At 40.2% G+C, this 26,956-nt stretch overlaps 1 protein-coding gene across 1 annotated transcript in view; it reads right to left on the bottom strand.

Moving 5' to 3' along the window:
* vav2 (vav 2 guanine nucleotide exchange factor) overlaps positions 1-26,956 on the bottom strand; it is a 581,772-nt gene that overhangs the window by 174,570 nt on the left and 380,246 nt on the right. The window contains exon 3 of the mRNA XM_055153246.1: positions 16,411-16,469. Within this exon, the coding sequence (XP_055009221.1) occupies positions 16,411-16,469 (59 nt within the window). The remainder of the gene's footprint in view (positions 1-16,410; positions 16,470-26,956) is intronic.

Genomic DNA, 26,956 nt, shown 5'->3' with positions numbered 1-26,956 from the left:
GTATCAATACTAAAAAAGATGCATTCAGAGGACACAAATGGACCTTTCCTGAATAACTTTAGAATGATCTTGAGCTGTATCAGAACAAGTATAAGAGCACATAGACTCGCATGGTACGCACATGGACCAGAATGGAACCTACCTGGACCACTGAGGGATTACACAGATATAAGGCCACATGGGAATAGAAAAGAAAGTGCCATTTTAAAATGCTGAAAATCACAATCTATTGTCTTTAAGAATGAGGTTTTTTTTTATTATCATTGTGGTATAAGAATCCGTACAGAGTATTCCTTAATATCAAAACTGAGTTTGAAATTGTAGTCATTTATTATGACTGATGACATTCACTGCAGCCAGACTCAATGTCAGATTTCTTAAATTTTAAAGGATAAATGTCACTAATGTTAGAAGATTTATAAAGTAAGTGTTCTGTGCAAAACTTCAAATACATTCAGACATTTACAGATGGTGTAGTTTACATTGTATAACATATAATAACCCTAGAACCTTTTTGAAATGCTGTGTTTTTCTTTGCATGATTGCGTTGCTGTGAAGGAAAGAGTGAGCCACTCTGCTGTCCTGTACAAGGGCCACATGTGTCCACACTCACCGCCAAAGGCTCCTGTGTCATATACATGAAATCTGCATAGGGCCGCGCTGTGAGGAAGGCATTAGCATTAGCATGTCATATGCGTGCCTAATGTGCAGGCTAACAAAGTACATTGTGTTTTCAAGGGTCATGGGCATACAGAGATACACAGGCATTTTTCATGAGCTGAGTCAGTGTGTCAGATGAGGTACATCATTAGAATAAGGGCAGGCTTCTTGAAGTGAACGCTTTGAATTGGAGCTCATATTTGAAAAGAAACAAACTTTTTTTTTTTTTCAGTTTTTTATACAAATTTAATCTGAACAAAACAGCAATGAAAGACACTGGGCAAACCACACACGAGACATTATTTCAAAGGTTAAAGGTCAAAGATGTTCCTCCATACATTTGATTGATAGATCTCTCTATCAATCAATCAATCAACTATCTATCTATATATATACATATATCTCTCCATCTCTATCTCTCCATCTCTCTATCTCTCTCTATCTCTATCTCTCTCTCCATCTCTCTATCTCTCTCTATCTCTCTATCTCTCCCTCTATCTCTATCTATCTATCTATCTATGGTTACGTTTACACTGAAACAAATCACCGTATCACCATATCGGAAATGATTTGCTTCCAAACATGTCCACAATCAAAGCCTTCTCTATCGCAAAACCGCTTGAAATGTTAGTCACATGACTAAGCTGGCGTCACAATGTCACGTGGGCGGTCAAAACAAGGAAGTGGAACACCGTGTCTGAAGTTGCAGCAGCCGATTTCGAGCTGAGGAAGATGGCAAGTGTGAAAGTAGTAAGTAGTTCTAGCTCCGCTGTTTGTCTATAGTCTGTTTAAACTGTTTTCTGCAATAGCGTCACTTGACCAATTGTCACGAAGATGCAAGTCACAGTAACGTGGTCCAGTTAGGACGACAACTTGAGCTCCTACATCAGTTTATCAACGTTTTCAGGCGTCCACACAGTGCTGGATCAGATCTGTACTCAGATGAATTTGTGGGAGTTGGCGGCACCAGATCGTTCCGTCTCTGGAGCCGTTTTCCATTGGATTAGTGTGAACGAACATCGCATCCACAATGAAAACGACTCGAATATGTACTAGTGTGGATGGGACCTATATGTCTTCACTGTTGATACTGCTGCTGTACCTGTTAGTTTGTATCATTTAAAGGGTTTATCCTTTTAATAAAAATAAATGTTCCTAAAAACATATTGTACTGTATTGTATTGATTTGTACATCGTTCATATCATTAAATATTAGAAAAATATGTCTGTATTGTGAATTATAATCAGTCAACTACTTTATTAATCCTGTATAATCAAAAATACTTTATTGCTGGTTCATTGTATCACTACTGCAGTAAACATTGTCTTACAGTCAGTACTTTTGCTTTCACGCTTAGTTAACGTGTTCTAATATTTATTAACGTTCTCAGACTTGTACATTCCTATGGCAAGTATGACGCTATGATATATTTTCCTCAATACCGTACAGGATTAACTCTCTGTCCCCATCTCCCTTCTATCTCCCTTGCGACTTCTCCGCCATTACTCCGCCAAAACTCCCACGCACAGCAGCAGCGAGCGAGAGAGAACCTGAGCACCAGCGGGTCCCGGGGGTCCCGTGAGTTGAAGGTTACATGCGGGGTGGTCTCGGGACGGCGCAGAGACATGGGCAGAGAGCGCCGGGCCGAGTCGGAAACAGCATGTGGGCGAGTCCGGATTAAAGCTGAGATAACACAAGGTCATGTCCTGGGACAGGGGGCCAAAAAGCCAAAGCCAAAGAGGATTTTAGAGGATTCATGGGGAAAAGACTAACGCAAAATCCAGTCATATGCACCAGCTCTTCATTCACAAGTGAAATTAAACCTTCTGTTGAAATACGATTGGAATAGTGAATTGTCCATGCGTGTAGTGTAAAATGAAAAAAATAGAACTATTGGAGTCGCTCAGTCGAGAAAAGACGACATGGTTCATTTTGATTGACTGGTTTTCTGCAGATACTTGTGTGCTTTAGTGGGTTAAAGGTGCACTTTGTAACTTTTCTGGTGGAGTTGGTGGAGTTAGTGAAGCCTGCTGGGAGATGATATTACTTTGCCTAGAATGACGCCTGGAAGAATACTATTTACTACTAAACCGAAACTCGTGTAATGAAGTAAAATGGTAATTTTTCTACCCTAAAATGTAAAATAGTATTTAATATTTAGCTTTCCACTCTCACCACTGATAAGAAATGTACGGCATACAGTCATAGGAGATAGGATCTAACCCCCAACCCTGTGGTGACAAGATGATGACTCTACTACTTGAACCACTTTTGCTTCTTCATCAAGAAACCATTCACTACCATGAAACCTTCATACAGTAGCAAATGTATGTGAAATGTCTTGCCCATTGACACTACAGAAATATGCAATGTCAATGTAGTGGGAATTGAATAAGAGTTTGAAATAAAGATGCCTCTCTCTGATGCGAATGGCCACTACCTCCCTAACCTACTAAGGGCAGTAGCTCAGTTGGTAGAGAGTTTGTCCACTGATCTGAAGGTTGGCGCTCTTGCTCTTGACATAAACATCATTGGTTAAGCTGGTCAAATGCACCAGCCCACAGCCCATAGATGAATGCTGTTGTTGTGTCCTTGGGCAAGACACTTAACTTACCTTGCCCCCAGTGTCTGCGTACACTTGTGTATGAATATGTGTGTGTGTGTGAATGGGTTTCTTGTTGTAAAGTGCTCTGAGTGTCTCGAAGGTGCAAAAGCGCTGTATAAAAATGTGACCATTTACCTAAACCCCAGCACCTGCAGCCGATCATAAATCAGTGCTACTGCAGCCTCTTCAGCTCACTGACTGAATTCTGGAGGTTCTGAGCTTTCACATGAGGCCTGTCCATATACTGGGAATGAGACAAACTTGGATGTGTCTCTATCTGCAGGTTAAGACTCAGACAACACAGGTTTGATTATAGTTCCATTTTTAGAAAGCAGGCAACATACCAAACCTTGGCAAAAGGAGAAATTAAATTTGTCAATTGGACAGAAGTTTATTTGGTCGAATATGTTTCGCAGTTCGTCCAAGCTGCTTCTTCAGTTCTTCAGGTCAGAACTGAAGAAGCAGCCTCTTTTTGCCATGGATTCTACCTGGATGATTGAGGGACTGTACACATTCCAAACCTTGGACAGCAGGATGGATTATCTCAATATTTGTGGGTTCAAAAACTCACGACAATCCATCTTGAGATACTCCCACTGTGAGGTTCAAATTCACCGAGCAGCATGTGAACCAATCACAGCAACAAACGTACTTTAACCTATTGTAGATTATAATGATTTTAGATTTCTGTGCTTTTCTCTCAACAGTATGTAACTAAAGTTAGATTTTTTCGGCATGGTGTTCTGCTTTTTCCCGATCTCTTTCAGTGAGAGCCATTCCAGACTGATCATGTTCAGAGTGCTCCACATATCCATCTGACATGGGACAGGTTTCAATATACAGAATCTCCAAAACAAGCGAAGTTTGTGAAAAGCTCTATAAAGACACAAGGACTAGAAATCAATTTGAACAACTAAGGAACACCACAAACAAAACTAAACATATTACTTTATACGTTTATAATAAAGATACAACATTCGAACCAGTTTAAAAGCTAAAATAAGTCAATCTTGCATAGTGTATGTACAGGCCCTTTGAAAAGTGTTGAGCGCAGCGGTTCCGAGCCGAGTGGCCTCTTGCTGACACAGTGACAATGACGAGAACTATCGGGGCCCATTACAGCAGCACACACTAAACACACGATCAATGCTCTGCTCTGGGACGTCAATGCTCAGGCCCATGGGCACAAGAACACAGCTACAGGAACACCATGATAACACTACACATGTGGGGAGACGGTGGACAGACTGGGGAGGTGGTGTTTAATAATGGATGAGGTACACTCTGGCTGTATAAACTTTAAACAGAACTATATACAAAAGGAATTAAGTTGGAGAAAGTATGCATGCAGAGTGGTTAGTGTACTACAAAAAGTGTGGAGTATTGGTCTGCAGCATGGGCGTTCCAGACGTGCAACAGAAACTCTCTTATGGGAATTCCCGTAGTGTGTAATCAACTAATCAGAAAGTTTTGCACTCTCCAGCTTTTTCGCTTCATCTTGGCAAAAGTCTATACTGTCTATGGTCGAAGCAAAGAGGCAACATGTGTGTTTCATGAGAGGTTAAGTCCATAATGTAAGAGAATTAAAGTAATTTATCCTCCACATACATCTCAGTTTAATATTGACTCTTCTCTTGGCATATTGGCACCCCATTATCTAAATTGTGGCATATTGCTGTCTAACCGGTGTCTACTGGCTTTCATAGTCTCACTAACTGGTGCTTACTGGCCTTTAGAGTCTCACCACACTTGCTTTATAAACCTCCTCCTCCGGAAGCATAGTAAAGGGGCTTGAACACTCAAAGATCATACATACTATGATCACTTTTGAAATCATACTATGTTAACTTCTCCCTGGGCCTGGATTACTGATGGTAAATAAACTTCTGCTGCTTAAGATATCTAGTTGGTCTCCAGTCTTTTACTTCCACCCTTTCTTGAACAAGCTGAAAACTTCTACAACATGTATCATTTATTTGTACAGTTTGAGCAATTCCAGCATCATGGTAAATGTACATAAACAGATTGATGTTATAATGTGATCAGAAGCTCTCCAGTATGTACGCTGACAATGGAAGCAACCATGTTAACAAGTTAGTTAACGAACTAGGAGGTACAAGCAAATAAGTCCTGTGCTCAGGTCTCTGCACTGGCTTCCTGTGCCTCAGAGACTTTAAAGCAGCTCTGCTTGTACAAGTCTCTCCATGGCCGAGCACCAAACGACATCTGTGACATGTTAGTGTCATATGAACCATCTCACACTCTGAGGACCTCAGGGACCGGCCTCCTGCTGGTGCCCAGAGTCACGACTAAACAAGGGGAGTCAGTGTTCAGGTTCACGCAACTAAAACCTAGGAACAGTCTGAACATGTGAGACAGACTCTACTTTGACGCTGTTTAAATCCAGGCTCAAAACAGTTCTGTTTAACTGTGCATATGACTGATGGGTTTTCATTCCGCACTCTTCTCTCTAATTTATGTCTCTCTTTTTTCATTTTAATCTTTATGATTATTTATGTTTTGATTTGTTTTTATTGTAATTTTAATGTATTTCTTATTCTGTAAAACACTTTGAATTACTTTGTGTACGAATTGTACTATACAAATAAACTTGCCTTGCCTTGCCTTACTATGATCACTTTTGAAATCATACCATGTTAACTTCTCCCTGGGCCTGTATTACTGATGGTAAATAAACTTCTGCTGCTTAAGATATCCAGTTGGTCTCCAGTCTTTTACTTCCACCCTTTCTTGAACAAGCTGAAAACTTCTACAACATGTATCATTTATTTGTACAGTTTGAGCAATTCCAGCATCATGTTAAATGTACATAAACAGATTGATGTTATAATGTGATCAGAAGCTCTCCAGTACGTACGCTGACAATGGAAGCAACCATGTTAACAAGTTAGTTAACGATAGTGTGGCATGAGCCTTGTTAGCTTTGAAACGACAACTACAAGTTACTATAACAGGTTAGCAACTCTGCTTTTGGGAAATGCTTTGGATAAAAGTACATAAACATAAAGCCCTGGCTCGTTGTAGAACTATGGCTCTGTGGCCTATCAAGAGCTAAGCACAAAAGCACAAAAAACATCATAATAACAGATAGTGTGTAGTGTTTTATTTACACAATTCATAATTTCAAAGGGTTTTCTTCTCTTTTTTAACAATTTTAAACAGATCTTAGGCCTTGGTCTTTTCTGTCTGTGATTACCGTATTTTCCAGGCTATTAGGCGCTTTGAATTATAAGACGCACTGTCATTAAATGCTCTATTTTCAAACTTTTTTCACAAATAAACCTCACTGGACTTTAAATGAAAAATAACAGTTCGATGATTCAGTGGGACTTTGTTTGGCGCGTTCACGGTGACTCTGGGCTTTGTTCAGTTGTGGCGTGTAGGGAGGGTGCTGTCTGGGACCGCTGGATTGTCGGCGTGTTCGCAGTGACTCAGTTGTTCAGTTGTGACTAGAAGTGGCACATTGAACTCGCTTTTTCGGTTCGTTCCTTCGTTCCGTTCCTCGTTCGCATGGAGTGATGAGTGTGGCTGCTCGGTCGCTGTCTGCTCCGTGTGTGTTTGCGTGCGCTGTGGGTGGTGCGGCTTTGTAGTTTACTGAAGTCGTGCTGGGACACCCGAATGGATTCGTGTATAGGGCGCTCTGGATTGTGGGGCGTGCAGTCGTTTTTTGGAGTTAAAGGCTTAAGAGCACGTCTAATAGCCCGGAAAATATGGTAGGTTGTAGATAACACTGGCTTCTGTCACATAAATAAATATAAAAAGAGCTTTTGAATGGGTCTTTGAAACAAATGGGTCCAAAAATGTGGATCCCATGAAAGACCCGAAAGTCCCATCACTAGTTTAAAATGCATGCTATTTTCTGTATTCAAATGTGTTGTAAAATCAAGTTTGTAGAGAATTTTTAACATGACAAGTTATGTTCTAACTTTTGACTTCTGATGTATTTTTTCCTTGATTCATATGATCAAAAACAGGAACGTGATACCACAATACAACCCAAGCTTCTATAAATGTCAGCTGCTCCGCTCCTCTCTGCTTGGGTACACATTGTCAACAGCAGGTCCATTACTCTCTGTGTACGAGCTGTGGGTTCTCAAGGACAGCCCGGTGAACCAGACCATGAGTGACGCGACCTTTCACCTTTGGGACCAGGAAGAACACAGCCCCGGAGCGGATCCGGTGGAGCGTGGGTGACAGACATTATAAAGGGCGCATAGGGTTAAACTGCACGTGTCACAGAACGCGAGGGCGTGTTGATTTTACATATTGTGTGGGCTGACATTTGCTTTCTGCATAGAGGCTAAGTCAGGGGTTAACGGATTCTTGGTATTGAATATTTGTACTCAAGTTAAAGTACAGTTACTACTATGGCTAGAATTATACTCATTTACAAGTGTATATCTGTGTAAAATCCTTCTGTCATCCAGACAGAATGTTTTTGATGAGGTAACAGCATTACAACATGGCTTAAAACTCACAAGAGTCAATGTTGCGTAATATAGGACCTTCAAGTACAACACTTGGCAAAAGGAGAAATTCAATTTGTCAACTGGACAAAAGATTATTTGGTCGAATACCTTCAATAGATCAAGCTCACTAACAGAAACTGTCAACAAGTAAGGTGTTCGTTTCAGAGTAGTTTCATTGTAGTTAGCTCCTCCATTCAGGCAGATATAAGGCAGTGACCGGCCTTCAACCAGAACTGAAGAAGCAACTTGGATAAGTATTTGGCCAAAAAAACTTTTCTCCAGTTGACAAATTCAATTTCTTCTTTTGCCAAGTGTACACCTGCCAAGGTTGTACTTGAAGGTCCTATATTATGCAACATTAACTCTTGTGAGTTTTAAGCCATGTTATAATGCCGTTACTTTATTAATATCATACCTGGAGTTGTGTTTTGTTTCATTCAAACATTTGAATAAGACTTTATTATCTGCCTACATTTCCAAACTCAAAATGCTCTGTTAAAGGTTGTATGGAGGATTTTTTTTTGTTTGTTTCAAATTGTCAATGAAAGTTTAAAATACCATTACGGAGATGCAGCAGCCTTGTAATTATGATGACCAAAAAAAAAAAAGAATGAAAATCTATCTCCCTCATTTTCTATTGGCTGTTAGGTTGTCAATCAAACTCCCGATGTTTCTAGTGTAACTGACTCGCCAGCACGCGGGGATTACGTGGTTTATGCAGCGGTTCTTAAAGGCTTTTTCAAACTGTAGCTTCCTCACAATTCGCACAAAGTTTGTTGCGATGGCGGACGAGAATCCACAACCAGTTCGCCGCAAAAGAAAGTCTGTTTTTGAGGTCGCTGAAAGAAGAAGAGAAGGGGAAAAGGAGCGAAGACAAACTGAGGTGATTCTTGGAGATTCCTTCCAGCGATGGCGCGACTGAAGCAAACGGAGGGTCCAAACTTTTTGTCCAGTTGACGTTGGTCGCTAAATGACTTCTAGACAGGTCACTTCAACAGTAATTCTGAACACTCATTGGTTGTAAACAAGCGTGATTTCTAGAGTAAAGAGGCGGGAGGAGGTGTTTCTACTGAGGGAGCTGTGGAGGAGGAAGGTGGTGTCACGCATGCACAACATTTGAAAAAGGACTGTTGCTGTATTTCACTTCCCTTAAAAAATCCTCTATACAGCCTTTAAACCTTGTTATATCATGAAGTGGTAGTTTTCAAGTTAACAGCTGCCTTTTACCTTTTATTTAGTAGAGATTGGCAATTCCAGGGCTAAATGATTCAAGTGAAGGTGCATGGAGTTTAAAAACACAGTGGAGCACTTCCTGTATTACCACATTACCAAGTGCTATACATGATTTTGTTAAAAAGTGTTTATTTTAAACAGTTTGCAATGGTCAAGAGTTATTCCTCACTTGCCTTACGCATTCCTTATTCACCCTATTTCCTACACTAGATCATATAAAGAGTCGATGGTTATTTGCATTTCTAACAGTTAGTATTTCCTAATTTCTTTTTCAATTCAAGTTACAAATAATAAATAGAGTTGAAAATAGAGTTTATGTGATATTCAAACTAATTATTATATCATTATAGTCATTTCATATTTGCACAGAAATGGATCACTGCCTTTTACACTACCCTTTTTATACCTATTTCATTAATGTCTTTATTTTAAAGACCACATTTTTCCCAGGTATTTGAGCATGAAGTTAAAATAACATATTTTTCGGACTATAAAGCACACTTAAAACCCTTGAATTTTCTCAAAAATCTATGTATTAATTCCGGCTGTGCTTACTGCCCTCAAACAGGTTTTATGTGGTACACGACGCTCAAAAATCTGTCAAAATGTTTTAGTACGACTTTGGTAAACTACGAAGCCGCACCATTTGATGGACTGTCAGAGCATTACAGCTACTGTAGTCAGGAGCCTCGCGGAGTAAAGGGCAAAGTATAGTCCTGCGCCGCCTCAACACGCACTTCCTGTATTACCACATTACCAAGTGCTATACATGATTTTGTTAAAAAGTGTTCATTTTAAACAGTTTGCAATGGTCAAGAGTTATTCCTCACTTGCCTTACGCATTCCTTATTCACCACGATGAGTTTACAAGAGGCCAGAGTGGAGTTTGCTGCCATGGTACAGCAACTAGCAAGCCAACACACTTCCTGATTATTGAACAATACAAGGCTTTTAATCAAAGGCAGACAGAACACAGCTGACTTATTTTCAAAAATTGCTTACTATATATATGTATTGATCACATAAAGGCTCTTGTTGTCTTTAGATGTAATCCTCAAGGCAATGGCAAAGACTCTGGAACATTTCTGGAGTTTGTTGATATAAATATCCTTGGCAATTGATTCACAGTCAGGGAATGCATTGTGTAACTTTTCTAGTGGCCTGCCTGTTACTTGTCTCCATAGAGGTGTTACTGCTTTATCGCCAATATTCCAAAGTATGGCTTTAACCTACTCAGTCTCCATAACAATGAGAAGCAGATGCCTCCAGGCCTATTTACAGGTGAGATCTGTCACAGTCCGAATGCATGTTTTTAAAGGTATTTTTGAACTATAAAAACACCAATAATTGAAAAGAATTGAATTGAACAGTACAGGCAAAGCAATAGCATCTCCATGGTAGTGGACCCTCAACCTGGAAAGTTCCGTAGTGCACATTTAAATCAAATATGGTAGGTTTTAGACACAATGTATTTCAATCTAAATGGATATTGCACTCATATGGAATTTCACAACATGACATACGATACATACCTCGATACAGTGCACTTTCGATTCAGTATGATATATTTCAAATCGATTCAATACGGTTCAATAAAAATAAAGGCTAAATGATGGCTGTGATACGAAAAGTCTTTGTTAAACCACTTCTTGTGCAAAGTGAATATCAAAAACAGCCATTGCAATCGTCAAAACAGTGAAAACATCATGTGTCACATAAATGAATTTCCTTCCAATAAACAAACAACAAAACTGTAGCACTGTGACAAAATAATTTAGTAAAACCAAAAAAAGTATACCAAAAAAATACTCTTGGCCATATATCGATACAGCAGCCCACCATATCGATACTGAATCATCACATTAAAAGATACAATATATCGATATTTCAATATTTTATACATCCCTAGAAGGCACTTTGCCTCAAGTGGAGGAGTTCAAGTATCTCGGGGTCTTGTTCTCGAGTGAGGGAAGGACGGAACGTGAGATTGACAGGCGGATCGGTGCAGCTTCGGCAGTGATGCGGTCGCTGTATCGGACCGTTGTGGTGAAGAGGGAGCTGAGCCAAAAGGCGAAGCTCTCGATTTACCGGTCAGTCTTCGTTCCTACTCTCACCTATGGTCATGAGCTCTGGGTAGTGACCGAAAGGACGAGATCGCGGATAGAAGCGACTGAAATGAGTTTCCTCCGCAGGGTGGCTGGGCGCTCCCTTAGAGATAGGGTGAGGAGCTCAGTCACACGGGAGGAGCTCGGAGTAGAGCCGCTGCTCCTCCACGTCGAGAGGAGCCAGTTGAGGTGGCTCGGACATCTGTACCGGATGCCTCCTGGGCGCCTCCCTCGGGAGGTGTTCCGGGCATGTCCCACCGGGAGGAGGCCCCGGGGAAGACCCAGGACACGCTGGAGGGAGTGTGTCTCTCGGCTGGCCTGGGAACGCCTCGGGGTCCCCCCGGAGGAGCTGGAGGACGTGTCTGGGGTGAAGGAAGTCTGGGAGTCCCTGCTTAGACTGCTGCCCCCGCGACCCGGCCCCGGATAAGCGGATGAAAATGGATGGATAGAAGGCAGATTCACTGCTTTTGAAAGAAATCTCCAAACATATGAAACACAAATGTCGAACCTTCAATTTGACATATTAATCTTGTGTCTTATAGCCCTTTCAACTAACAAAACCCACATCTTTGGATTTGAATAATGGCGTCACTTTGGACTTTGTGTGTGGTAGCTTTTGTTTCATGTGGATAGGCCCAGTAATGTGGATAGGCCCAGTAATTACACCATTATATGAATCATAAACCAGTACAAATCTGAAGTCTGAAACAGCAAATTCCATCTTTGATTTATGATCTGACCTCAGCTCAGTTGTGTGTTATGTGTTCCATGAATATGAACACAACCTCTAAGAAAAATACACATATTTCGGTCATGTTTTGGCCAATAAATAAATAACATAATTCAAAACTGTCATGAGATATTTCCCAAATCTGTTGAGCGTCAGCAATATATGTGACCTCAATATTGCAAAAGTACTTGGTGAGATTACACACAGTCCACTGGAACTCAAAACTTTTTAGGAAATTTCTCTGGAATATGATCAGGAAGTTCTTGGCTGTGGAGTTTTGAGGTCAGCTGCAGAGGAACTTGGCACAGGTTTAATCATTTTTCCCAAAGTGCAGAAATAGGGTGAAGGTCATGGCTCTGTGTGGACCACTCCAATCCAACGGCAAACTGAGAAGGACATTTGGAACGGCAATATTTGTGGAAGCACGAATATGATAAATCCCAACCCTATTTCCTACACTAGATCATATAAAGAGCGGATGGTTATTTGCATTTCTAACAGTTAGTATTTCTTAATTTCTTTTTCAGTAAGTTATAAATAATAAATAGAGTTGAAAATAGAGTTTATGTGATATTCAAACTAATTATTATATCATTATAGTCATTTCATATTTGCACAGAAATGGATCACTGCCTTTTACACTACCCTTTTTATACCTATTTCATTAACGTCTTTATTTTAAAGACCAAAGTATTTGAGCATGAAGTTAAAATAACAAATTTTCGGACTATAAAGCACACTTTAAATCCTTGAATTTTCTCAAAAATCAATGTATTAATTCTGATTCTGCTTACTGCCCTCGAACTGCTTTTATGTGGTACATGGCGCTCAAAAATCTGTCAAAATGTTTTAGTACGACTTTGGTAAGCTACGAAGCCGCACCATTTGATGGATTGTCAGAGCATTACAGCTACTGTAGTTAGGAGCCTCGCGGAGTAAAGGGCGAAGTAAAGGGCGAAGTAAAGGGCGAAGTAAAGGGCGAAGTATAGTCCTGCGCCGCCTCAACAAGCACTGCCACCATCACCTTGTCGCAGAATGAACACATATATTCCAGTGAGTTGTGTTCTTTGGTCTGACAGAAGCTGACTGCATCAGGACACAAGGAGTGAGCCGTTTTTTCACTGTTCATAGTTTATGCAAATTACCCATGTGGCTTTAAGTTTTGTTTCTGTGAAAGGTAAATAAATGTTCACAAAACTGCATTAAATACATTATTATTCAATGTATATTTGAGTCCTCCTTGTAAAAAAACAAATTAAAATTATCCACCCACATCTACATTCATAATACACATTCACCAAGACATGGAGGCAACGCCGGGCAAAGGATCGTGGACGCCTGGGCTAAGGCATCAGGCTCAAGTGTCGTCCGTTGGTTTCGCTCAATACGCCTTATAATCCAGTGCACCTTATGTATGAAAATAGACGAGAGAATTCAACATTATTGATATTGCACCTTATAATCCAGCAAGCCTTATAGTCTGAAAAATATGGTACATCCACTGTGTACTGTTTGCATCTAATTGTGAAGTGTTTTAAGTCAAGTGATAATCAGGAAGTGTGCAATTAGCATTATCATGCTAGTTTTACAAGCATGCTAGCTTTATGGTAATGACAAATCTCTGCTCTGGTCATGAGAGTTGTGAAACACTCTTATAAACTCATCATGGTGAATAATTAGGATACTCTGAATGTAAACAGCAAGTGAGGATAACTTGGGACGACTGTAAACCATTTAAAATTAATTAGTTATGTTTTTGAGACAGTAAAAGTCAGGTACATAACCTTTAAGTACAAGGTAAAAAATAAATAAATAAATAAAACACAAGTCTAAACTTAACTTTACTATGTTATTACAAGTTATGTCATGTTACACACTAAAATGTACACTAAAATAAAGTGGAACCAGACATTCATAACAACAGTATTTTTGGTGCCAATACTGATCTCTGTGGAATTCCATCAATAATCTTTTTTTTTAATCACTCTGTATTGTGGAACGACATCAGTAGCAGAGTGATCAGCATTCTAGCTCACTGCACAGAGGTCCAGGTTTAGATTTTGGACACACACATGCACAAAAACCAAAGCTAATTGTCCAGCTGGGGGCAAACCCTAAACGTATCCAAAAACTGGAGAAGGAGCGAAGAATGGGTCAAATAATGGACATTACTATATCACCTCGGTAGTCCTTGTCCAGGTTAAGTTCCAGGTTTGGTCCCAATTTTGATATCTGAACACAGCTTTTTTTTCTCCTAGGTGATTTGAATTCACTTTTTGGAACTTTCTACCATGTTATAACATTGTTCTCTCATAAAAAACATGCATGTCTGAGTAATCTAGCGGCCTCTCCCACTCACTATTCGAATCCTCTTTACATTAAGTCGTACGATCATATCTGAAGCTCATCCCGCAGGCCTATGTCGCCCATGCTCCCACAAGGGCAATCTTCCATAAATATGCAAAAGCATGATACAAAACAATACACTACGACTTCACAAACCTGACGTGATGTGCAGTAGTTTCAATTTCATTATAGCGCCATGAGAGGGGAGTGATTAAGCACGGAGAGAGCAAAGGAAGAGGGAACTCAGAACGTTAAAAACAAAAGTGAAACTTATTAAACATTTTAAGGTTATGTTCGGTGAATATTCGGTTTTCAAAACAATAAAAGGTAACATGGTGATCTAAATACGTTATGTGTTAGCAGTTAATACCCCATAGAATTATAATGGCCCCTCTTTACTACACAGATGTTCTATATTACACCTTTCAGTTCTTCTAACGTGAATTATTGTACAAATTTATGGTCTTTGCTACAAGCCAAAATATGTTTTCATTCACGCATAATTTGAACCAAAGTCCTTGAAATGATTTTGTCATTTTTAACCAGCTCAAGCCATCATTTTCCCTTTCCCTCTTGTCTAATAAAGCTTCCGGGGCCCCTCTCTCCCCTGAGCCTGCTCCTGTCTGCCCCTGTCTGCTCCTGGCACGGCTCCTAATGGGCACGCTCCCTCGGCTCGTTACCCAGGCGCATAAACCAGGCCTTTTATGTGGTGCCAACAAGCTCCGCTCCACGAGAATAGACAAATCAAGCGACTCCTCTCAACTAGAAAAGAGGATTCTCCCGAAATATACTGCGGAACTATGGGACCCCATGTATGGTTTTATGTGTAAGGCTATTGGTTAGTTTGGCAAATGTTGTGGCATATTTGCCGCCCCGGAAAGATAATGGGACAAAATGATTTTTTTTAAAATTAGATTCAAATGCTAATTGTTGCCTCTGTGTTAGTAAGTCAATAAAAATGGGGCCTAATTTGGTTATAGGATGACAGCATTTGAAAAGTGGATTAAAAATACATCTTCTAAATAAAAACAATAAAAAACAGTTAATTGTTGTCATTACATGTGCAACCAGACATTCTTAAAGGGACAGTTTGGAATTTTGGATATATTTCCTAGTGAGCCAGAGTGTTGGAGACGTGTGGAGACACTTTTTAAAATATTCCATCCAGTCCTTGTATTTGCAGAGGTCGCTGGTGCTAGGCTAGTGCATGTCAATGGCCATAGTTAGCCTGGCACTAAAAACACTCACTACCCACTCCACAAAACACCCGAAGCAAATCTATAATTACATCAGACTGTCGATGTGAATGTCTGTGTTAGTAGAATGATTTTAGAAGTAAAACTATCTTGCATTTGAACAATTTATGTCTGAGCAGCAGCGAGTTGTACTTCCTGATTGAAAGCTTGGCAGCGGCGGACTGATATATGAGAAAATAGTCCCTCAACATCCGACAATTCATGCAGTGCAAGGTTAGTTTTATTTAAAACATTATGCTATCAACAAAGAAATTTACATCGACAGTCTGGTGTAATAATAGATTTGCTTCTGGTGTTTTGTGGAGTGGGTAAGACTGTTTTTAGTGGCAGGCTAACTATGGCCATTGACATGCACTAGCCTAGCACCAGCGACCTCTGCAAATACAAGGACTGGATGGAATTTTTCAAAAAGTGTCTCCACACGTCACTAACACTCTGGCTCACTAGAAATGAGGTCCTATGTCCAAAATTCCGAACTGTCCCTTTAAATTAAATAAATAATTACATACAGTTTTCATTTACATAACAATAATTTTGGTCCCAGTATCGATCCCTGTGGTATTCTATAGGTAGTTTTAGAAAATCAGTCAGTAAATCTAGCTGAAGAACTGAAGGAGGGGCCTCATTCCTGGACCCTGCTGCACTGATACTAGTCTATGTCTAGTTGTTATATGTTTAGTCCCAGTTAAGTGAAAAGATGAATCAAACACTTCCTCTTAACTACAAAAGAGGATTCTCCCAAAATATACTGTGGAAATATGTGAGCTGGCATATTGTTTTATGAGTAAGGATATTGGAGGGTTAGTTTGGCAAATGTTGTGGCAGAAAGATCATTAGACAAAATGTTTTTAAATGAGATTCATATGATAATTGTTGCCTCTGTGTTAGTAAGTCAGTAGAAATGGTGCATAAATTGATTATAGGATGACAGCAGTGTAAAAGTGGACAACAACGAAATGAAAAATCCATTAAGTAAATACAGACCTGATTCCTTTGATTTGTGCGATGCTGTGGTGGGAGATCCGTGATAGAGCAGAGATGACCTGCAAGGCAAAAAAAAAAGATGGTAACAGTTAGATAAATATGCAATTGAACAGTTACAGTTAGAACTTGAAAAACACAATACTGTCAAATTTAGAGCAACCATTTCCAAAGTTGAGAATCCAACATCCAAATAATTCGCAAGCCAAAAGAAATACCAAAAATAAAATAACGTTTCATATTTCTGGATAGCTTTTTTCCAACTTCAAGACACTGAAATCGATCACCTGACCTCATGGCTCTACTAATGATTCTTTAAGTCAAGAGCGGGACTTGAAACTGCCAACGCATAAATACTAAAACCAACTAAGCTACTGTCATCCCCATGGTTCAAACTGCTTTCCATTTTAATCAAAACATTATCATCAGTCATCTTTAATTTGGTGGTTCATTTTGTGGTTTTCCTAAATCTGTTTTAAGAATTAGCAAAAACCTATTACGTATAAAACAAAATGTAATTGTCCAGTATTCCTCCTGTGATAGTCCAGTCTGTTTAAGGAAATCACTGAAAAGTAATGTATTCAGTGAATCCAATGTGTGATGAATCCGTGTATCATTCGTTCATTTGTTTTCATAATAAAACCAAAAATAAGAAAATGAAAAAACAACTACTTTATTCATTATTTGTCTTCAAAACCAAAATGAAAAAGCAGATAATGATTAATTTTTTTCAGTTTTTGATTTTGTGTTTAAACTAAAAATGGAAAAAACTGATAACATTTCCGTGACAATGCCAGACTGAGCCAGGAGGAACCAGGACTGAACCAGGACTGAACCAGGACCGAATCAGAACTGAACCAGAGCAGAAGCAGGACTAAACAAGGACTGAGAGTCGGTACAGACCCGGAGGTACGCCCGCGTAGAATATCAGGTGATTAGGACTGAGACCAGGACCAGACCGGAACCACACTGGTTACTGAGACTGGAGCTGAGACCAAGACTGAGAACCAGGATCAGAACTGGGACTCAGACCGGGACCAAAGCAGAACTGAAACCAGAACTGAGACCGGGACTGAGACCGGGACTGAGACCGGGACTGAGACCAGGATTGGTCCCGGAATCATTATCCGTGATCCGTTTTTTTTTTTTTTTTTTTTTTGGTTTTGGAGACAAATAATGAAGAAAATAGTTCTTTTTGGATTTATTTTGGTTCGAGCCCTCCTATAGCTAATCCAAACTGCCATTGTGTCCTTGGACAAGACACTTCACCGTGCTTTCAGAGTGCACCCTTCTAAATGGGTAAGAGCTTTGTGAGGATCTACTCTAAAAAATGTTCCATAGACTTGGGTTGGCAAGAATAAAAACAAATTCTTGACTAAACCTTACAAAGAATTTGAGTTATGAAGACCACAAATTGCTGTCAAAAAATATTACTGATGTTTTAAATGCCTATCAAGAGTAGAATATTTTATGATACACACAATAATTTCCCATTATAATCCAATTTCAATGAGCGAAAAACATCTTTATAACATAATTTTATTTTACAATCCTTCCTCCTCTCCACCAAAACCATCCCCATAACTCTCTCATTTAACACATTTACGTCTGTGTAGATTTACCAGCTCCAATTCATCACAGCACACCGCTGTGCCGCAGAAGCTGTACAGATGGCGCGCTTGTCCCACACACACGGCGACAGGAGCGCACCCGTCGGCCCGGCGCACCCGCCCAGCCCAGCCCAGCGCCCCTAAACCATCCTGGCACAGCTCATTACCCTCTCAAAGATGGATCTGGATGCGCGCACCATGACACAGCCAGATGTCCCCACTAAACTGTTATGTCAATGTGTCTCCTGGCAATGATGTCGTCAAGTAGCGTTTAGCGTACAGGAGGAGGGAATGCAGAGTTTCAACGGATTTTATATACAATTGTTAGTTTTATTGTGCTTATAAATCAGGGGTTCTTCAACTTTTAGTCAGAGTTATGTTCAATTTAAGGGATATATTGGCTTATCCGAATGCTAAAATTAGATCAGTGTCTGTATGAATCACCGCATTCCAAATAAGTGAGCGTGGGCGTGATTCGGCTCCATCGACACTGGCTCCAATTTACTTTGTACTGTTAAAAATGTCGCCCATCTCTCTGTAATTGCTGCTGTCAGGTTAGTCATTTTGGTCTTAAAATGTTGGTTCTAACAACACAATCTTGAGATTTTTATTTTGCAATTTTTGTCTGTAAATCAAAAAAAAAAAAAAAAAAAAAAAAAAACAGACCAATGAAACATTTACCAACAAGTTTGATTGACAGCATTGCTAAGCACTTTCCCCCTGCCAAAACAGCAGACTGGGAAGGCTGGGGGAGGGCGGAGAAAGGCGGGAAAGGGCATTACCGTTAAAACCTTCACTTCTGATTGCCTCTTCAGTTGCCAGGATTCTCAGTCCAGTTTTTTAAATGACTTAAACTTAGATAAAATTTATTAATCCATAACTTGAGGCAGGGACACTCCACCCACCCGGAGAGGGTAACCCACCTTTTTCTGGGGTGGATCGGTGCAGCGTCGGCAGTGATACGGTCGCTGTATTGGACAGTTGTGGTATAGAGGGAGCTGAGCCTAAAGACAAAGCTCTCAATTTACCATCAATGTACGCTCCTCCCTCACCCATGGTCATGAGCTTTGGGAAATGGAAGGAAGAGATTGCGGATACAAGTGACCGAAATGAGTTTCCTCCACAGAGTGGCTCTCCCTTAGAGATAGGGTGAGCAGCTCAGTCACATGGGAGGAGGCCTCTGCTCCTTCATGTAGAGAGGAGCAGCTGAGTCATCTGTTCCAGATGCCTCCTGGGCTCCTCGCTCGGGACGTGTTCCGGGCATGTCTCACTGAAAGGAGGCCGCAAGGAAGACCCACGACACACTGGAGGGACTATGTCTCTTGGCTGGCCTGGGAATGTCTTGGGGCCCCCCAGAGGAGTTGGAGGAAGTGTCCAGGGTGAAGGAAGTCTGGGAGTGCCTGCTTAGACTGCTGCCAACCCGGCCCCAGATGAGCAGAGGGAAATGGATAGATAGATATTGCATCAATATCTACTATATCCAGGACTAACTTCAATCTTTGACTACACTAGGATTTTAAAACCATATTATAGAGATGGATTTTCTAACTCATACTTGGTCGCACATGCTATAGTAGTTGATGGACAAAGATGAATTCATACTGAACACAGCACAGTCATGGAGGGCCTCACAGCAAGAAGGTTCGAAGTTTGACTGCTGTAATACTATGGATAATAACAACACAAAACCTTCAGATTAGTTAGTAAATTCTGGGAAGATCATAGTTGAAATTTGATTCATGTAATCCCAAATCACAAATCCTTCTTCACACCACAGCAGCAGAACCACCAGCTGCCCCCTCTCTTCCTCTTCACCATCTCCAATTACCCCATGAAGTAACCAGCAGCATCTCATTCATTTAACTTTGTCTCATAGTTGTTGGGATGAGGATACTTTAGAACCTATAAGAGCCATTGACCAAAACCTCCAGCCGCTCGGAGCAGGTGCCTCCTTCATCAGGAGAGCTCAGACAGAGTGGTATTATCCAGAGAGCTCTTTACACAGCCCATGCAGACAATTCAATAGAGTCTGGACACTTCACAGTACTATCGCCAAATTGAAACAGGTACTTACAAATTCTACTCTTCTTTTTCAGACATTTTAAAGTGTCAAATATAATACAAATGCGTTGAATGGGTTTGTGAATGGACTGGTGTGGGGAGGTAAGGGTCAACGATGAGCCTTGACCCGCAGAGAATAGTTAGCTGACTGTTGGCTCACCCAGAATGCTCAGGTTCTGCTCTATCACAGATATTTTGCAATATTCATCTAAAATTACAAGTCCACTGAGTTCCACATTCGAAAACCGCAGCCCCCACATTGCACAGCTTCAAACTGTGATCATAAGCCCCAAAGCAAACAACAGAGCTAGTGATATTAACCCCCCAACAACCTGTTTACTCGTCATCGTAAACCAGCACCGTCATTTCTAATACGTCTGAGTAACACGCGCAATAAAAACAGCCGTAAAAATAACACGACGCAATGAAGTCCCATAATAAAGCTTGAAAAATAATAGCCTCCATTAAAATGCTAAACAAATGAATCAGATCTAACAAGCCCCAGGAAGTAGAACGCCGTGAAATACAATTATACAAAGTCCCCATGGCGGAGCGGAGGCTGTCTGTGGAATCCTTATGCGGCGGCGGTTACGTTAAAGCGCGGTATAAATCTGTAGTGTGGCTGGCGTTTATAGCCTAAGTGTGGACGGGCAAACAGGTCACTCATTAGCATGGATCTGTGCCGCGGGGAAGCACGTACAGGCTGCAATTTACTCATTCTTTTTTCCTTTTTTTTTCATGATACAGGGTTGTGACGTAAAAAAAATAATAATAATGAAAAAAAACCTTTGCAATATTACAGAGTCTCTACTAGATTTTCTTCCATGTACTCGAGAAAAATTAGAAGTCTGTGTAATCACAAAGACAGTGAGGACACGGGACAAACTGCTCTCCATCGTGGACACACCTGCTCACCAACTGCACCAGACTATAGAGACACAGAGGAGATAATACTCCCTACAACTGTAAAACAACTCACCCACTGCCCCAGACTGCAGACAGACAGAGGAGCTCATTCTCCAACAGGCTCCTACAGCTCCACTCAAACAGTGATGTATACAGGACTACATTTGTACTATAATACTCCCTACAACTGTACAACTCACTGTTATGTAATAGATAATACTCCCTACAACTGTACAATTCACCCTTATGTAAAAAAATAATACTCCCTACAGCTGTACAACAACTCATGCTTATGCTACAGATAATACTCCCTACAACTGTACAACTCACTGTTATGTAATAGATAATACTCCCTACAACTGTACAACAATTCACTCTTATGTCATAAATAATAATCCCTACAAGTGTTCAGCAACTCACCCTTATGTAACAGATAATACTCCCTACAGCTGTACAACAACTCACCCTTAGGCTACAGATAATACTCCCTACAACTGCGCAACCACTCACCCTTATGTAACAGATAATACTCCCTACAACTGTACAATTCACCCTTATGTAAAAAATAATACTCCCTACAACTGTACAACAACTCATCCTTAGGCTACAGATAATACTCCCTACAACTCTACACAATGAAGTAAATCCAGAGCAGTGAGCATATACTAGTGGCTTCTTGAAAATAAAAGATTAAAGATTACTCAAACATGCACGAATCAGTCCAAAAACAACTTTGAGGGTAAATGAGAAGGAGAAACTGCGGCATGGTTAAAAGCTCTGAAAAGTCTGCATTAACACCACAACATAACCCCTTTCCACCCACTCTAGGAACACGGTAATGCGGCAAAAGCTTGGACTAATGTCTTTATCTCCATAATCTCCCAGTCTGCACTATACACTTGGCATCCTCTCGCCCACATTTGACCCCTTCTGTTGGCTTCTGGACCAGCAGTAATTCACAACACCTGCTACGGAGCACCAAACGGGGTCTCTGAAGCAGGGTCTGGTGTGCGTCTGTGGGGCAGGGGCCGGGCCGGGGCCGGAGGGGGAGGTTGGTCTTTTTGGATAAGGCGGGTTTCGTGGGATTAAACAGGACTACGAAGAGCCAAATGTTTGCAAACACGCCATTGTCTCCCAGGGATGTCGCTATTTTAGAGAGGGACCAGGGCCAATGAAATTTATTATATGACTTACGTAAAAAAACAGATTATAAAATTCTTTCTGCTCTCTCATGCTAAAGGAAAGAGTTTTTAAGAGAGAGATTTAAGATAGTTTCATTAATCCGAAGTTGTCTTCTCTCCGGACTTCTGTGCAGTTTTTAAGCACCGTTCACAGTGAATGCCTCTATTAGAACAGTGTTCATGGGGAATAAGGACCTCATTTGTTTAGTTTCTGATTGTTCATTCACAGTGTTGGGAAGGTTACTTTTAAAATGTATTCCCCTACAGATTACAGATTACATACCCCAAAATGTAGTTTGTAACTTAATCTATTAAATTACATAAAGTGAGTAACGTAATCTGAATACTTTGGGTTACTTTATATTATCATGCTTTTTAAAACTACATGGATGTAACAACCACATCCTGAAAATTCCATTCCCAAGTCTCCATGAACAAGCAACTCTTTGCTGTAGAGTAGCAAAGAGAAGGATATTTTAACATATATTTTAACATCTGTTTTGTCTGCTAAAAGACAAAAAAAAACAACCTAGTCTTTCCTAAGCATATTAAAAATATGATTGATAGAGAAATGCTTTTTATATGAGATCACAGCTGCCTTAAATTATGTCCATCCTACTGTTAGGTGTCATATTGTTTAGACCTGGTTTAGTTCTAGTTTTAGACCTAGTTTAGTTCTGGTTTCATCCTGGTTTTAGTTCTGGTTTTAGTTCCTGGTTTAGTCCTGGATTTAGACCTGGTTTAGTCCTAGTTTAGACCTGGTTTAGTCCTAGTTTAGTCCTAGTTTTAGACCTGGTTTAGTCCTGGTTTTAGTTCTGGTTTTAGTTCTTGTTTAATCCTGCTTTAGTCTTGGTTTTAGTCCTAGTTTAGTCCTGGTTTCATCCTGGTTTTAGTCCTGGTTTAGCCCAAAAAGTGAAAACAGGAAGATACCGCCATGTAATCCATTTATTTCAACAAAGTAACTGTAATCCAATTACCTTGCATTGAAACAGTAACTGTAACTGAATGCAGTTACTCATAATTTGTACTCTGATTACATAATGCTGGTACATGTCTGTTACGCCCCAACACTGTTCATTCATGTTGTTAACAGCAGAGGGAGCTCTAATGTATTTTTACTTTGAATATGTGAAATACACATCCCAAGGTGAGTACAAGTAAAAGACAATAAAGCCACAAAAACGTCTAATATGTCTTCTTTAAATTACTTTTTTTTTTTGTTCCATCATCAAAAACATACCTGTTTCATTAATACTGTTTACAAGGTTCAATCCAGAGCTTCAAATTTCTCAGGATTGGTTACGTCACAAGGTAAAGTCTCCTACACAGTTTTTAAGTCCATAAATCGTCGACAAACTCATTCTGCCATCAAATCTAGTTCATTACAACTACACGATTGTATTAGCATGTCAGAGGCAAGTTAGTTTTTGTTTTTTTCCCCATGGTAATTCCCTCTGCTGCCAGTAGATGGAGTGCTAACTTTAGACTTAGACTTAAGCAGGATTTATTAATCCACAAGGGAAATAATTTGGACACAGTAGCTCACACATCAAAACATAATATAATATAATAACAAAGAGCGAAAATATAAATGGTAATAATAAATTGTAAATAAGTAGCAAATAAAAATAAAAAATAAAAAAATAAAAAAAATTAAAAAATTGCAAGAGACAGGTGTCAAATAAGGCAATTATATAAATGTAAATGTACAAGTAAAAACAAAATAAGACATAATTATATAAATGTAAATGTACACGTCAAAATACAATAGAAAGAGAAGTAATACAATATAAAATGACAGCTTTACACAAGAGGTCATGTTGTTTTGTTCAGATTCAGTTTTGAGCTTTGAGGCCCCCTAGAAATTGTACGGGACCCTTAGCACGTACATAGTGATAATTATTCTTGCGACACCACTGCTAGTCCCCGCGGAATAAGCAAAGGCCACAGAGCCAAACGTTACCACACGCACGCAACGTCTCCTCCGCACATCTCCAGACACATGTGGCCATAGGAGCTCAGCTGGGACTGTAGACCGAGATAGACGGTCTATAGTCCCAAAGGAGAGGGGAAGACCATGTGACCAGGAACCGGCCAATCACACGAGCCGCTGGGCCAGTCCGCGGGGAATCACGTCTGGAGATGTCAAATGGAATCAAAAGTGCATTTATACACGCTTAATGGCATTATGATGGAGGTAATCTAGTGTAATGTGATGTGAGGGCTATTGACGGTAAGTTCAATACTCATTTGTGTCTGATGCTTCATTTGTGATTATATTTCAGACGCGATCAATGTTTAGTGGATGATGTCCGGATAACACAAGCAATTAATGAGAAAGAAAGAGATGTTTCCAAAGCAGTATTGTCAAAAGCAAAATATTTTGAAGCTATTTGTTTGAACTTAAAGGTGTAATGTGTAACTCTTCTGGTGAAGGGTCTGTCAAATGCTTTTTTTTTTCTGTGGAGATGTTATTCCTTTGTCTGGAATGTTTCACAGTATGGCATTAAACCTTTCTATCTTCGTGGAGACCAAACCAGACCAAGTTACAGGTCAGATCTGCGGAAAGGCGACCCCGCTCACCATCAGGATGCCTGTTTCTCTAGGTATTTTTCAGCTAAAATAAACAAAACACCTGTAACTGAATAAATGTATGACCCCTAACTAAAAAAAACTACAAGCATGCTAACAGCGCATTTCCTGATTATAATCACTATATTTGGACAGTACACTGCTGATTTATTTTGTTCCATATACAGGTTATATACTTTATCACTACATACTTTATCATGTGAATAAATATTGTGAAAAATGTTGAGCCCAAAATTGAAACTTTGACCCTTATTTGTCAGTTCCTGTACTCTGCCTTTGTATCATGAGCCAAATATAAGGAGTCGTGCAAAGACATAAGGCAATAACAGCGTATGTTTTATTTGTGATTTAGTGAATAAATATATTTTATTTTAAAATCCAAACTCTCATCTCCTTTTTGTTGCGGCCTTGGCACAGGGTCTTAACATATTCAATAAATATACCTTTGTATCCAATTATACTTAAATTACCTTTAATGTGAAAGTATTTTGTGGACATAAGTAAAATCTGCGTGACATTTATTTTTGCTTATTATTACAGAAAATAAATATGTACTTTATGTGTTAAATCTATGTATTTATGTTCTCTATGCATGTTCTATGTATTACTGTCCGAATAAACGTTCATTCATTCATTCAGGCATACTGTGCATATTATACGGCAAAGTAACTTGTGTGTCAAACTGTTTAACTATGTCATTGTCGCTGCTTGATCCTGATCAGCACTAAACACAAAATCCAAAGCTCTTCTGTAGAATTTCAAACAAACATCATGATGACTCAACCTTCGTGAGGTGTTTTTCTTATAACGGATGGAAGTCTGGAGAAAATCAAGCAAATAATGTTCATGTCAGTTTCTGTCTTTCCTCTTTTATCTTTGGATGACTCCTTATTTTTGGCTCATGATACAAAGGACAGGACAGGAACTGAACCAAATAAGGGTCGAAGGTCAATTTTGAGTTCAATATTTTTTGCATACAAATATTTCGTCATTAGAGCAACTAGAATTTTGGGAGTTCTTGTCTGGACAAAACAAACTCTGAAGTCAGTTTTCTCAGTTTCGCACTGTCTGGCAAGTTAAGCTCTTTTGCCTTTCTAGGTCAGTATCGGGCACAGGAAAGAATAAAATGACAATTCTTATTTGATTGCGATGAATTTGGTGACTCTATTGCCTATTCTAATCCTCCAGTATGACATTTCTATTGACGACAGCATCAGTGTGTATCTGTTGCGCTGTGCTGCGATCGCCCCGTTGGACCCAGAGGGATCTCGATCTTTTTGTAGGTCGTCCAACACCGACTGGACGGATGATTGGCAGATACATCACATCGCTGTAGACTTCCAGGATTCTTCGGCAGCTCTTGGCTCCGCTCGTGCACCGGACGCCCCGCCAACACACAGGGGCAGCACCGAACAGATGGCTGATGGGTAACCGGCGTGGCCCACATCGATAATAACAGAGGAGAGAGGGATGAAGAGGAAGAGGGAAGGAGAGAGGGAGTGAGAGAGAGAGAGAGAGATAGGGACATAGCAAGTGCGAGAAGAAAGAAGAGAGAGAGACAGGGGGACACAGAGAGAAAGAGGAGGGGTAAGAAAATAAAAACAAAGAGAGAGGGAAGAGAGGTGAAGAGACAGAGAGTGATAAACAGAGAGAGAAGGGAGAGAGAGAGAGACAGCTAGAGAAAAGGGACAGAGAGTGAGAGAGAGTGGTCCACATCAGTAATAACAGAGGAGAGAGTGAGAAAGAGGGAGAGAGACAGAGGGACACAGAGAGAAGAGAGAGAGAGAGACTGAGAAACAGAGAGGGAAGAGAGCAAGAAAGATGGAGTGATAAACACTGTGAGAAGACAGACAGAGATGGAGAGAGAGAGAAAGAGAGAGAGTGATCTATATCAATAATAACAGAGAGAAACAAAGAGAGGAAGAGAGTGAGAGAGACAGAATGATCAACACAGAAAAACAGAGAGGGAGAGGGGGACAAAGGGACAGAGAGAGAAGTGACAGAGTAAAAGAGAGGGCGCAGAGATAAAGAGAGAGAGAGTGGTCCACATCAGTAACAACAGCGGAGACAGTGGGAAAGAGAGGGAGAGGAAGGAAGGGAGAGAGAGACAATTGCGAGGAAAGAAAAGAGAGCGACAGACAGAGGGAGAGGCAGAGACAGAGAAACAAAGAGAGAGGGAAGAGAGTGAGAGAGAAAGAC

The sequence above is a fragment of the Boleophthalmus pectinirostris genome, unplaced genomic scaffold, assembly GCF_026225935.1.
Source record: "Boleophthalmus pectinirostris isolate CB_2022bp ecotype Guang Dong unplaced genomic scaffold, ASM2622593v1 HiC_scaffold_18, whole genome shotgun sequence".
In the NCBI taxonomy this organism is placed as follows: Eukaryota; Metazoa; Chordata; class Actinopteri; order Gobiiformes; family Gobiidae; genus Boleophthalmus; species Boleophthalmus pectinirostris.
The sequence above is the reverse complement of the archived record's forward strand: the minus strand, read 5'-3'. Positions and strand labels throughout refer to the sequence as shown.